We start from the raw sequence: 14,055 nt of genomic DNA, 5'->3' as shown, positions 1-14,055 counted from the left end.
CCTGTGTCCTGTTAGTCCCTGTCTATTTAAAAATGAGGGCCCTTATTAATTTAAACCCCTATGTTTGTACTGTACTGATTATAAATTATATGACAATTAATAAACTGGCGGTCAAGTACAGTGTCAAGTACAGTGTACTTGACTGCCAGCGTAATTTATGTATGTAAACATTGTTCTAGTTTATTTGCAGTGTCTACGCATCTGTAGTGTAATCACATCTCTTCTCATCATGTGTCCCCAATTTGTCAGATTGTTTTGTATCAAACTTTGATATTTTATTGTACAAGAAAAAGCACACTTGAGACCCACTTAAGCCACATTTATTCCAATAGAGTGAGACAGTGCATATTTTACTTACAGTAGTAGTGGGGTGGCATATACCTTGATGGCCTACAGAGGTGTTTGAGAGTGTGTGGAGATGGAAGGGTCGGACGGAAGAGAACAATACAATCCAAAATGTCACAATCAAAAATATCTCACTCTTGTTACATTTCATAACAACACAGCTGATGATACATGCATGAGAAAAAAACAACAGAACAGAAACTGTCGGCACTTCATCTAACGACTCGCTGTGACCAGCTGTCGTCTTTTACAGCCGTGAGAAACCTGCACACACACGAGCACAAGTTCGTTTGGAAAGTGAGATGCAGCAGGTGTGTGATCTCCTCTCCTCTGGACTTCCCACGGTCCTGAATTCTCCTCGTTTCTCAAACGCAAGGTTATTTTTTTTAGGGCTGGAGATGTCATACAGGGAAAGGAACATCTTTAGCCATGGGTTGCGGGAGAGAAGCCAGCTGGTCTGATCTTCATCTCGGCGAAGGGGATGGACGAGTCTTTGCCCTTCCAGTCTATCCAGACCACACCCTGCATTGTAAGACAAAACAGTTGAGAAATTACCATTTGGTAATATGCATGTACTACACATTTTTTGGGTTGTTTGTTTTTTTCAAGGACAGCTCTCTCCTTGTCTTTCCAGCTCTTTAGCAAACAGAAAATAGATTTTCAGCCCAGGATACCAATTTGATCCAATCCGAGAGAGAACGAGAGGATATTATGATTATTTGAACCACTTATATTTGAACCACTTGACCTTTGGCTCTGTACTTGTTCTGTTCTTTTTGTCCCTGTACACCAAACCTAGTCACCGATCTTGAGTTGTATAGATCTGCTATTTCCGGCTAATGTTCCCCCAGAATAGGCATGTAAGGGTTCAAGTGGTTAATGTAAAAATTCCCTATGACACAAACATTTGGCAGCTCCAAAACAGAATCTCTGAGGATACCCTAGGGGTCCCGGATCCCCATGTTGAAGATCCCTGCTTTAGCTATTTAGCTGGGACCAGCAGTGCACAATCTGTTTATAGAGCAACACAAATTAAGTGCTGTATATATGTGTACCTGATTGTTGCTGTTCATGCCGTAGAGGCCATTGAGGTTGGTCTTGTAGCAGTTCTTGTACCACCAGCCACCCATGTAGGCCCTGGCACAGTGGATGCCCAGGGGGTCTGGGTCCTTGTCCCGTGTGGAGAAGGGACGTCCGTTGTGATACTTCATAGAATCACCTGAAGCACAGCAACATGAAAACTGTTAGAAAACTGTTTCTTATGCAGGAAATGATCAGATACAGGCAGTGCAGAATTTTCCTTTCATCCAGTAGTAAACAAAGCATACTTGACAGCCTTTTCGTGTAATTATTTAACCTGAAAATATATTTGTGAGAGTATATTCACACTAAATGCAAATATAAAATGTGAGTGATTTTTTGTTTTGGGTATTATTATTCTTTTGCTTCTACCCTGAGCATAAAGATATCACCCTGTATAAATGAGTCATCGACTACGGTATATGCATAGTTTTGATGCTAAACATTCAGTGATTCACATTTTACTATTGTCTAATATTCATCACATCCCTGGTGTGTAAATCCCTATAGAATGAAAAAAGTTGCTAATTACTGCACCTGCTGTTCCGGTGTAGCCGGAGAGCGTGATGGCATAGTGATGGTCCTCCGAGTCGACGGTGAAGTTGGCGTAGTGGGCGTAGGCGGTGTCTGGTCTTGACGTCATGTCCACTCTCAGACTCACAGCGCCCATGGTTGTCAGGTTGTGCAGCAGCCCGTTTCCTGATGGCGGGATGGAGAACAAACTCGCTTGAATTTAATTTGTTTGCGGAATGACACTCTTTTAAAAGTAATTTAATACTCACATATGCCAACATTTTAAGCAGTATCGGCGGCTCTTCCGAACAAACTACTTAAAACCGGAGTTCCGTGATTCCCCTCCCCCTAAAACATGATCATCAATCCTACTATGATTATAGTAGGAGGAAGATTTTTAAGTGTACAGAAAGTGTTAAAATTATGTTTTTATGTGGCCACACCATAGAGTTATATATCTATAGAGAAGACACCCGAGTTCTCCTCCCATCCACTTGCATTAAGTTGCTCAAAAGCGCATGAGGCGGATTCACTCCTCCTTCCTGGTAGGAACGGAGTGCATTCTGGGATTGATTGGTTACAAACACATGAACGCGCTGCCGTTGACTATCATTGTGCCGTTTGTGCGCGTTCACGTATGAAACATTCGTTCACGTGTCATGGCCCCAATCACATGAACGTGCGCAATGATAGTCAACGGAGCAGCGCTGGCTCGAGCTGCACTACCAAATCCGGCCACTATGTCCATTTCGCCTCAGGGTTTCCTCTGGGTGCCTTCTCTAGAAATATATACTCTAAGGGCCACACCCACCAGTACATTAAGTATACCTGGTTTTCACCACCCACCTGAACTTAAGCCTGACTGCCTCACAGCTGTTGTATGATATGTCACTAAAGTGGTGTATTTCGATTGAGCCATTGGCTCTCAGCTTTCAGGAAGAAACCAAAAATACACAGGGAAGACTTATTTGAATATTATAACCTGGGGGTCTATTAGACTCAGAGTAACAAAAATCACGGGACTCCATCTTTAAAGAGTGCCACAACTTTTGTATTTTTCCTGTGTCTATGAGGTGACAGTACTTCATTAGACACCCTGGAGTCGTTTTTATGTGCAATGGTGTATTAACTTTGTATTTAGGGTTTCTTCCTGGAGGCTGAACCCTTGACAGTCAAACGGGCCAATGAAATAAACAGTAATGTAGTGACATCACACTATCAGCCTCCCCTAACCCCTCCCCCTTTATCATACAACTACAGCTGTGGGTGTGGCTTCAGTTCAGGTGGATCACCACCCATCACCACCCACCAGGCAAACCAGGCAGGGCGTGTCCACTAAAAGCACGATTTTAACAAATACTGTACACTTTTTGGAAAACGTTCTTTCTCCTTATATTATAATAATACCTGATGATCATGTTTTAGGTTGGAAAAAAACCGTAGCACTCCATCTTTAAGAGTTTGATCCTGCAAGTGTGCATTAACTCTGAGAGAAGACATAATGTAACCAGATGGACCCCTAAGGGTGCTTTTGATTTGTACGATCTCCTATTTACACAACCATAAGGATCCATTTGGACAATCATTTAGCTGTTACCATGTACTAATGTACACCAACAAATGACAAGTTTTTTATTTTTAAACAGAGGATGTAAGAAGAACCGGGACGAGCCCCCATCTGTACCGAGCCAGAACTCTTCACTGATGTTTCCAAACCCAGTGGTGTATTCACTCCAGGTTCTGTAGAAATCAGTTTTTCCGTTAATCCTTCTCTGGAACACCTAGACAATGATCACAACACAACAAAGTAAGACACTGGCCTTGCTGTTAAGGTGCATACCACATACAGGCTCCAATGCAGCCTGACAGCCAGCCGGGGGTTTGATTCCAGAGCCCGGTGACCTTTGTCTATATCTCTCTCTCTCCTCTCTCTCTCTCTCTCTCTGAAATATACAACTATATCCAGGTTTAGTGATGGTGTTAGTGTTCTAGGGTTTATTAGGGAGACCAAACCGATTATTTTGGAGGGTCTCCAGGTGATTAACTTAACGTGCAACTTTGCTTTTTCACTCAGCAGTAAACAAACGACATACAGTATTATAAGGGTATCCAAAGGGGCGGATGGGGGTCCCGGTCCCCAGCTCAAGTTCAAATATCATTATTTTGGGGCAGTCCCCATGTTCCAGTTCAAATATGATTATAGTAGTGGGTCCCCAGTTCAAATATGACTGTATTGGGGGGGTCCCCAGTTCAAATATGATTATTTTGGTGGGTCCCCAGTTCAAATATGATTATTTTGGGGGATCTCCAGTTCAAATATGATTATTTCAGGGTGGTCACGGCCTTAAGAGTTTAGGAACCCCTTGCACTACGATGAGCCTCCTCACCGTCCATCCGCCTCCGTCTGTCTCCATGTCACAGTAGACCCTGACGGGACCTCCCTCTCTGCCGTACGGGAAGATGTCCACCTCTCCGGACTGCAGAGCTCCGTTCAGCAGCTCCTGAGCACACTCCGTGGGGAAAGGGAAACGCAGCTTCCCTGCAACATGACAGTAAGTTATAGCGCTCAGCTACTCTACGTCTACGCTAAGAAAGGATCGCAATGAGGTTTATTGCTGGAGCAGATACATCTTTGGAGGGTAAAGCTGAATATAAATGATGTAGCCTACCATGACTAATACATTTTCATCTACACTTTATCTACAATTCACCTACTTTTCTTGTTTTCAGCGAGCGACTTTGGTTGCATGAATTAGTATAGGCTTTTAGGATGACAAGAAAATACTAGTATCCAATCCAAGACACTTTATTTATAGAGAACATTTAAAACAACGATGTTGACCCAAAGTTCTCTACACTGTTGTGTAACCAAAGTGCTGTAAATGTTAATAGTAATACAATAAACGTGAGGAAAACACATAGAAAGTGCAACACATAGACACATTGCGAAGGAGTAGGCTACAAGCAAGTTTCCAAACGTGATTTAAACACAGGCAAGGTATGAGATGCTCAAACATCATGAGGTGGAAGGTAGTTCCACTGTTTGGGCACTACAGCGGAAAATTATCTATCCTAAAATGACTGGATCAGTAGACCCAAGACCCAGGACCTTGTCGTGTTTTTGAGAGGTAGAAGCTCTGATATATGTGCATTGGTGCCAATTTATTTAAGGACTGTAATGTTGTACCTGTGATGAACTCTGTGGTGATGATGGAGGTGTAGTGTCCATCTCTCTCTCCTTGTAGCAGAACAAAGTACTTTGACATAGACAGCAGACCTGTCAGCTTATACTCTGTGATGGTGGGCTCCAAGGTCACCTCCTGAACAACAACAACACACACACACACATACACACACACACACACACACAATATGTGTCAAACCATTATTATATCTACAATACAATAGAGCGTTGCAGTCCGCGCCCCCGTCGAGCGGCCCGGAAGACAAATTCCAATACATTTTCCCCATTTCATAAAGTAGACCTTGACCTTTACGCCTGGGTCAAAGCCAACTCTGATCGTGACAACTCATGACAACAAACACAATGTTTTGGGCCGAACAAATAATTAGAAAGAAGAAAAAAGGGCAATGTACAAGTTGCCGTACAACACCTTTTTTGTTGTTTTTCTTTTTTCTAATTATTTGTTCATGAGTTGTCACGATCCGATTTGGCTTTGTCCGAGGCGTAAAGGTCTTTAAATAAATACTTTCTGAAACGTCTATGGGAAAAATGAATGGGAAATAATTTTCCGGACCACTCATCATGAAAGGGGGCGGGACTGCGACGCTCTATAAGTTTGATGTCCATTGTCACCCTCTCCTGGCAGAGCGAGGTAACTGCTACAATGTCTGAACTGCAATGAAGATGAAAGATGGTGGTGGTGTACACAAATTTGATTCAAATAACTTTACTGCCATTGACCAGTAGGCTACTATAGGTGTCCTACCCAGACACCAGGTTCTCACAGTGGAAGATAGGGAGACCACCTCCAACCACTGACACATCACATCATTTATTAGAAGTAGGACTAAATCCCAGGTTGTAGCTTTAACATTCAGACTTAACCAGGGTTGATTTTGTTGTTTCTTTTCTAGATCAGCTTATAAAACAAGTAAGACGCGCAAACGCGGGAAGCGAACGCAGCTCGTGTGTGTGTGGTTGTGTGTGTGTGTGTGTGTGTGTGTGTGTGTGTGTGTGTGTGTGTGTGTGTGTGCTACAGCTGCGCCCTGTGTGTGTGTGTGTGCTACAGCTGCGCCCTCTGGTGGCGGGCGGGTGGTGTAACAGCGGGACAGACAGACAGACACACAGACACACACACAGACATTCAGCCCTTGCTGTCATAGTAAGTGGCTCACTGCGTTCGCAACTACAGCAGGGTAAAACATGGCAGGGACAACAACATACATAGCTGCAGCTAATCAGATTATAATGGGCGTGTTACTGTAGATGTACTAGGTGTGTGAACGTGCAAGCATTGACCAGTTGGACACCCCTTTGCTCTGGTCACACCTAAGTTTAACCATTATTGATGTTACTGTATATCGCTGCAGCCTGCAGCTGCATAGCTTACTAGTACGCTCTGCCATGTTTATGCTCTGCTTCAGTTTTGAACCTGAACTGGAAAACAAACTAAGGGCGAGTGTGAATGTTCAGATGACTCTCTGACCTTGGCCTCCTCTCCTGCCACCTGGTACGTCACTCTGTAGCTATGGAAAGGAACAGCAGGTGCTCTCCATGCGATCACCGCAGAACGAGCAGACACCTCGCTGGCTTTAACCGCTGTGGGACACAACATTAAGCAGGGTGTTCAACAAACACTGTTTCCCCCACGCTGTTCAGGTTGTCTTTCGGCATGGGAGAATATCTTTGGTCCGACATACTAACAGTCCCGCACGCAATAGTCCGACTGCGACACCCTACCCCAAACCCTATAACCTATACCCCTACTGACCACACACGTCTTAACCGGCCACACAATACGCATGTGTCTTAACCGGCCACGCATGTCGGACTGTGGGGCACTTAAAGAGTTTGGAGCTCCTGGCACCGGCATCAAGGCTCAATGTAGGCTCAGTGTAGGCTCAATCCTCAATAATCAAACAAATCTATAAACCGGAGCGTCTACAGCAACAAACACGACATGTTTTCAGCTGTAAAGTGTTGCATCTGACACACCTTTAAAGGGTCTCGCGACACAATATAAATTGGCTTTCAAATCAGCCCACTACAGTCATGTGTTCAGTCATGTATGTTGTTCACCATTAGCAGTAGTGAAGGTGGTGGAGATGGACGTGCTCTGCAGGCTGTCCTTCTGGCTCAGGGCTTTGACTGTGTACAGAGTGCCTCGTTGCAGTCCTCTCAGGTGGTGTTCCACCGAGTTTCCAGACACCATCACAGTCACAGTCACGTTCGGAGCTGCAGCGTGTGGCGAGGGAGAAAACAAAACAAGGGAAGGGGTACATTTTAAGCGCAATTCATACTCCCGTCACACGATGGTGTTGCCTGCCAAAAATAGTGAGCTTGTAGGTCGGCTATATTCACTATTTGAAATGGGGCTAAGTTGTTGATAATGTACTTTTTACTTTCTTATACAAGTAGTGGAGTCAAAGGCGCAATGTTTGTCTTTGAAATGCAGTGTAGCTTGAACGTTGGTTGCTTTAAGTTTGTGACACCGTCGTGCGATGGACCATACTTTAGTCATTAGCATTTCCAAGGTTACTTCAAGGCATTTCGGGATGCATTTTGGGATATCACAAAAATGCTTCACTCACTCTTGGAGGACTCGTAGCTGATGATGAAGCGGTCTACCTTCCCCAGACTGGGGGTCCATTGTAGCACGGCCCTGGTGTCTGTGATGTTAACCACTTGGAGAAGCGTTGGAGGGGCGGGCACTGCAAGCGGGAAACATGACATGTTACTGTCCTGAAGTTCTTGCTCAGTGCTCCCATATAGATCAGTGTGTGCATCAGAACATTGGTGTTCCGTCAGGCAAATTCTGTACCCTAAAAATATACATTTTAACCCAGCATCCCTTTTTAGGGCGTGTCATTATAGTGGAAACTGTTTTACAAATTTTCCATGCTGTACATTTTGTACAGTATGATGATTAGAGCGCCCCTCAATTCACATGGGTGTGATTCTTTAGTATATAAGTAGTATATAACATAGGTCATAAGTAGGCCTAGTAACATTTTGAGTTGGCATTAGTAAATAAAAGTAAACATTTACTATTATTTATAGAGTTAACCCGTTGTATTTGCCGTTATAGGCTATTTTTCATGCACATGAATGCAATTGTGCGTTGAGATTTTCCGTTGACCATTGGTGTTCCTTGGACCCAAAACTGAGCTCAGGGGAGGCAATTGCCACCCTCTAGTTTTTCACCCCCATATTTAATATCAAATTAACTTCTTTTATGCATATTTTCCACCAAACTGATCAATCTGATTTCAGATAAGTCGTGTTTACGTGTTTTCTTATATCTGCAACCATAGGCCTACATTTATTAATCACTTTCAACCTGGCATATAATTATAGCTAGGCAAACTTTTTCGCTTTAGTCCTTTTCCCCAAATCATTTTACTTACTTTTATTAAGTGATAACACATAAAAGAGCCCATAAGGCACACTAAGGTAAGGTGATGAAATGACCACCACATAGGACTTGAATGACCTCTAAAGGGGAATGGAGTTGTTGCAGGTAGCAGGATCTGCAATTTCTGCATGCATATAGACCACTATGGAAAGATTAGCAGATTAGCGTGTGCAGTTGGCTGTGTGTACCTGTGGTGATGGTGGAGGTGAGGGCATCACTCTGGATCTTGCCCTGTGTGACAGTGACACTGACCACGTAGGGAGACCCAGCAGACAGCTGGGACAGAACCGCATGGGACTGCTCAGGGTCGACGCTCACAAAGCTGCTTTGGCCTGCATGATTGGGCGATATGCACACAGCATCGCAAATGTCACCAATAACTTAGCTACTTACTTGCTGCAGTACGTGAAAAATGAAATGAACACTAAGTAATGTAGTCCATGCGCCCTGCGTATTTAAATTGTGGGAGTGCATGGGTATATGAGCTAGCGCTCATATAGGTAGCTTACGTGAGATAGAGGTGGCAAACCTGTGACGGAGTGAGTGTAGGTGATTCTGAAGCCTGTGAGCGTGGTCTTTGGTTTGGTCCAGGACACGGCCAGAGAAGACTCCGTCACATTGCTGAACACTAGTTCTGAAACAGGCTCAGGTCCTGGTGTGAGAAAGAGAGAAACGAAGGCAGCATGAACTATAGAGTGGATTCACTATCCCTATAAGTAAATATTAATAAAGTAAATTATAAAAAATATGAACTTTTGATTACCTGTCATCACGGTCACTCTGTGAATCTTGGACCTTCGCATGGCACCGACACCGAATATGTGCAGGTAATAACGGGTCAGCGGCCGGAGGGACGTGAACTCCACAGAACGCTCGGTTCCAGGAACAATCACAGAGAACCTCCTGCTCTCGGCTTTGCCTCTGGTGTCAGGAACTTTAGTGGTGGAAGCGGTGGCGTTGTTGTTGCTGTCGCCGCCGTGTACTTGGATGTCGGTGGTGTTCTTGGCCTTATCGTCCACAAGACCTTCCTCAACCTCCTCTTCTTCTTCATCTTCCTCGCCCTCTGCTCTGTACTCCCGTCTGTTGACGGTGAAGGAGTTGAACATGCCCGGCGGGGCGGCCCATGTCAGAGTGAAGGTGTAGGAAGTGATGTTTGTGACCTTGACAGAGCCGAGGCCGGTTGCTGGTGCCCTCTTCGCGGCATCACTTGTTGCCTCTGCATGACTCACGTTCACTAGATACTGACTCCTCTGTATGCCTTTCCCTTTCCCAGAAGCTGTCTTCTCAGCCAAGGTGGACTGTTCAAAGCCCTCTTTCCCTGATCTGGTCTTGTTGTTGGATGCTCCGGTAGCCTTGGTCAGAATGGTCAGGACTTTAGCCGTACCATTGGATTTCTTCACCACGCTCTGAGTCACGTTGAGTTGAGGTTGGTCTTTCAGTTGGCTGGTTCTAGCGTTGGCTTTATCTGCAGTTCCCTCTTTAACTAGCTTGACATCCGTTTTGGAAAAGGTTTTAGCAGTCAGGACTGTGGTTTTTCCTTTGCGGGCCTCCTCATGCTTTCTGCCCTCGTGTTTCAAGAGAACCTGGCCAACGGTTGGGCGGAGGGTTGTTTTGCCACTTGCAGAATCTTTAACAGTTGTTTTGCTAACAGAGGCCACCTGTTTTTCTTGCGTTTTAACGAGATCCACTTTTACATGTGTGGCTACTTTCTGTTTGGTGTCGACCTCTGTGGCCTTCTTCTGGTCCTTCTTCTGTGTGGTGTCCCTCACGCTGTTACTTTCCTGGTTCACCTGCTGTGTCATGGAATCCACGGTTACCTTCTCTTTAACGCTTTCTGGAATTGAACAGAGCAGAGATTGGGAGAAGAAGATACATGGGATTATGTAAAAGCACAGAAACCTGTCTGATACCCCTCCCCGGCTCTACCATGTTGCAATGCATTTCTGAGCTACAAATGGACACTTACTTTTGTTACAGTCGACTCCAGGGGCACACTTACTGCAGTCCGGACCTAGGAATCCATTCTGGCAGACACATTTCCCCTTGTCACATCTGCCATTGCCACTGCACTCATTTGGACATTTGAGTGAGCAACCTAGACCTTGGCACAGACAAAAGAAAGCTCGATAAGATAGGTTGCTTATGAACCATAGTGTTGTGGATCATGTCAGTCCTAAATCCTCATATTTAATGTATGTATGTGTATTCATGAATTAAACGGTCAATAAAAAACGTCATACATTTCATCTTCAGGGTGGACATCTCTCTTTCAAGCCTTGCCACGCGTCCTTTGAGCGCGGCCATCTCCACCAAGCAGTTCCCGGTGCAGGATCCAGGCACCAGGCTGATCTTATGTGTCATGACCAGAGGAGCACCAGGCTTCAGCTTGAACTCCTGCTCCTTGGTCTGGCTGGGGTCAAAGCCACTGATCACGACCTGGATGGGCTGCACTGGGGCTGGCTTGTCTTTGGCCACCACAGTCTGGTTGGTGGAGGAGGCGTTGGCTTTGCCTTTGACAGTGGTGGTACTGGTAGCGGTGGCAGGCTTTGCGGTGATCGACAGAACAGTCTGAACCTTGTCTTTGGCAATGGTGGTACTGGTACCTGTGGCGGGCTTTGTGGTGGTCGATAGAACAGTCTGAACCTTGTCTTTGGCGGCCTTTGTGTCCGGCTTTGTCTGGGTCTGACTGACACTGGCTGTGCTCTTGTCTTTGCTGACGGACTTGTCTTTGTTGGTCTTTGTTTCATCAGTTGCAGGGGACTTGGCGGCAGCCACCTGGCTGGCTTTGTCTTTGTTGGTCGTAGTGGCGCTCGCTGTGGCAGCCTTGGAAGGAGTGGAGTGAACGGTCTGGACCACTGTGGGAGTGGAGTGAACGGTCTGGACCACTGTGGGAGTGTTCTTGGAGTGAACGGTCTGGACCACTGTGGGAGTGGAGTGAACGGTCTGGACCACTGTGGGAGTGTTCTTGTCTTTGACTATCTTCTGGCTGCTGCTCGCTGCAGGCTTTGAGAGAACGGTTTGAATCACTGTTGGCATGGGCTTGATTTTGGTGGTCTTTGCAGCGTTGACCACTGGAGGTTTTTGGTTGGTGGCCGGGGTGGCTGAAACGGTCTGATTAACGGTGTTTGGCTTTGGGGTGGCCCGAGGACTCTGTCTGGCAATAGTAACAGTGGTTTTTGGTTTAGTGAGGGTGAGAGCGCCGTTGGGTTTGGTCATGTCACTTCCTGTGGCGTCTCTCCTTTCATTGGCCGGGGTTTGAAGGGAGGGGAATGGGGTGAGCAGGAGGAGAAGGCCTAGAGTAAACAACATTTTCACCGGCCAGTAGTAACCTGAGATGGAACAGCCTTTTGGAGGATGTGTATGTACAGTATGCTGTAGGAAAAGTATGAACTCCTCCCGGTACTTGTCAGAGACCGCAGGACGTTAGGTCCTTTCCTAGGAAAAACAAAACAAGAAATCGAAGATTAATCTCTGCTCGGATGAGTGCTTAACCTACAAGCCACTGATGAGGTTTGGCTGTGCTGTTTTCACATAAGGATATCTCAATGAGGGCATATACCACAATGTTTGTGGCACATTATATAAGTATTTAAAAGCACACTCATTGTTTATAATTCATTCTCTGCATCACGCCGAAATGAACCCTTGAAGTTGAGTAGATGATGTACAGTCAATAGCTATATCAGGTAAAAAATTATAATAATAAAAAAAGAGGAATACAATATGTGAATACAATAGAGTGCTCAAGTCAACTAAGAAGATTAATTGAATGGCCTGGTAGAGTCAATGAACCCTCAGTGAAGCTGACATTAACCACTTATGACCTTTATACTTTGGATATATATAATTTAAAAAAAGCCAATCTACTATCTGCTAATATTTATACTTAAAACTGTGACAAATTGTGCAGGGGGGGGGGGGGGGGGGGGGGTTAAGATTTATAAAAGTTGTTTGAAATAGAGAGGGCCAAGCAGGAAGGGAGAGTGGTGCCTGTGCTGCGGAGAGGCTGTTGGCTGTGAGAAGAAGGTGTACAGAGTGCTAACAGAGCTGTACTGTATGGCCAGGCTGCACACTGTAAGTCTTTGACTATACAGACCTACAGTTACATAATCCTCTGCACCCACATATCATGAAAACCGCTGGGAGAAAAATATGTTGCCGTCTCGGCCCTTAAATCTCCCAGGGAATTAAATAAATCAGGTAGTATGTTGGAGATCCATGAAGGAACTCCTAACATCTAGCAAGCAAATATTTTCTGAGCCCACAGCATGCAGGGGGTTGTTTGTGTTAATTGGGCTTAATGGCTAATTCAGTTTTATGGCTGAATTACAGCTAGTCACCCTTTGCTTCACTTTACCGCTGGGAATGGACACACTACCACAGTGATGGAATGTGAAAAACACATAAAATAAATAATCTAAATATGAAGTCAAAGTTACAATTGCATTACATATTTCAACAAACCTAAAACTATAAAGCTTGTTACCTCGCATTCCAATTACGTAAATAAGCTATGGTGCATACATTCATCATCATTGCATAGCAACAGTGCTTTTCGATAAATACAATTGGGTTCAAATTATTGTTGGAAATTATTGTCCCATTCCTATTGTACGATATTAAGTCAGAGTCCAAGACCAAATGTTTACCAATTTGTTATTAAAATCTGTCAAATTTGTCACAATGTCTCAACAATGTCAGTCACTTATCTGGCCACAGATTCCAGCTGTGCTCTTAACAAGAAACCTTCACTGCACACTACAGTGAAATCGTTAAAATTAACAAGTGTTTTTCTCTAGGTCTTACAAAAAATAAGCAAAACTGAGGGTTTTATTACAGTAGACCAGTGCATTGATTCAGTTGATCCATAGTTGAACCATAGGGACATGAGCATTGCTGTAGCAGCCTATATAACGCATAATAGAAAAGATGTTGAACTCACCTGGATATGGATTGTTTCCCCCCTCTTTGACTTCTACGTGTCTTTCTGTCTACCTGCACGTTGCTCCCTCCATCTGTCAGGGGGCAGCTCTGGAGACAAGGACCACCACTAGAAAGCAGGCGAGGGATAAAGTCTGCTCCTACTTAAGGACCCCCCCTCATCTTCCTCCTCCTCCTCCTCCACCCCTACTGGTTCCCAACTCTCTGCTATACTCTCAGCCACCACAGAACATATTTGTATTGGACAGGTCAGAACAGTGGCATTTCTGCATAGATTAGCACTCTGTCCGAATGTAATCCCATGCAGTAGGCTAAATTTGATTCACAGCAGAGACAATTGATTTTTTTTTAAATTATTATACATTTCTATTTATTTATTATTCTTTTTTGGGGGGGTAGTGCTTCCGCAGAACATGGGTTATAAATTCAGTCATACAACTGATCAATTCTCATTTCTCAAAGCAGAGATTTGCATATTAATGATGAATCATTTTGGTGTCAATAGTGTTTAGTGAAATGAGCCGTCATAGCTGAGTAGCATGGGTAAAGTGGCCGTATTGTAATCTGAGGGTTGCCG

The 14,055-nt window shown here is 44.6% G+C and overlaps 1 protein-coding gene across 1 annotated transcript; it reads right to left on the bottom strand.

Annotated features, from left to right (window-relative positions):
- Positions 1 to 304: 304 nt before the first annotated feature.
- On the bottom strand, positions 305 to 13,572 carry tnxba (tenascin XBa). Its single transcript, XM_083761395.1, has 15 exons — positions 13,480 to 13,572; positions 10,778 to 11,972; positions 10,504 to 10,638; positions 9,301 to 10,371; positions 9,067 to 9,189; positions 8,726 to 8,869; positions 7,714 to 7,833; positions 7,202 to 7,357; positions 6,609 to 6,721; positions 5,126 to 5,258; positions 4,326 to 4,477; positions 3,623 to 3,719; positions 1,963 to 2,124; positions 1,401 to 1,564; positions 305 to 867 (listed from the first exon to the last, which is right to left on the bottom strand). Exons 2-15 carry the CDS (start codon positions 11,844 to 11,846, stop codon positions 769 to 771), a joined length of 3,738 nt encoding a protein of 1,245 aa, XP_083617521.1. The 5' UTR covers positions 11,847 to 11,972; positions 13,480 to 13,572; the 3' UTR covers positions 305 to 768.
- Positions 13,573 to 14,055: the final 483 nt, after the last annotated feature.

The sequence above is a fragment of the Protomyctophum parallelum genome, assembly GCF_964188405.1.
Source record: "Protomyctophum parallelum genome assembly, chromosome: 3".
Lineage (NCBI taxonomy): Eukaryota > Metazoa > Chordata > Actinopteri > Myctophiformes > Myctophidae > Protomyctophum > Protomyctophum parallelum.
The sequence above is the reverse complement of the archived record's forward strand: the minus strand, read 5'-3'. Positions and strand labels throughout refer to the sequence as shown.

What these genes read in the sequence shown, in the direction of transcription:
- tnxba (XM_083761395.1), bottom strand. Translation starts at nt 11,846, where the DNA reads ATGTTGTTTACTCTAGGCCTTCTCCTCCTGCTCACCCCATTCCCCTCC. An exon ending in CAGAGTGACCGTGATGACAG is followed by an intron (nt 9,190 to 9,300) that starts GTAATCAAAAGT and finishes TTCTCACACCAG; the next exon opens with GACCTGAGCCTGTTTCAGAA. An exon ending in CAGACGGAGGCGGATGGACG is followed by an intron (nt 3,720 to 4,325) that starts GTGAGGAGGCTC and finishes ATCATTGTCTAG; the next exon opens with GTGTTCCAGAGAAGGATTAA.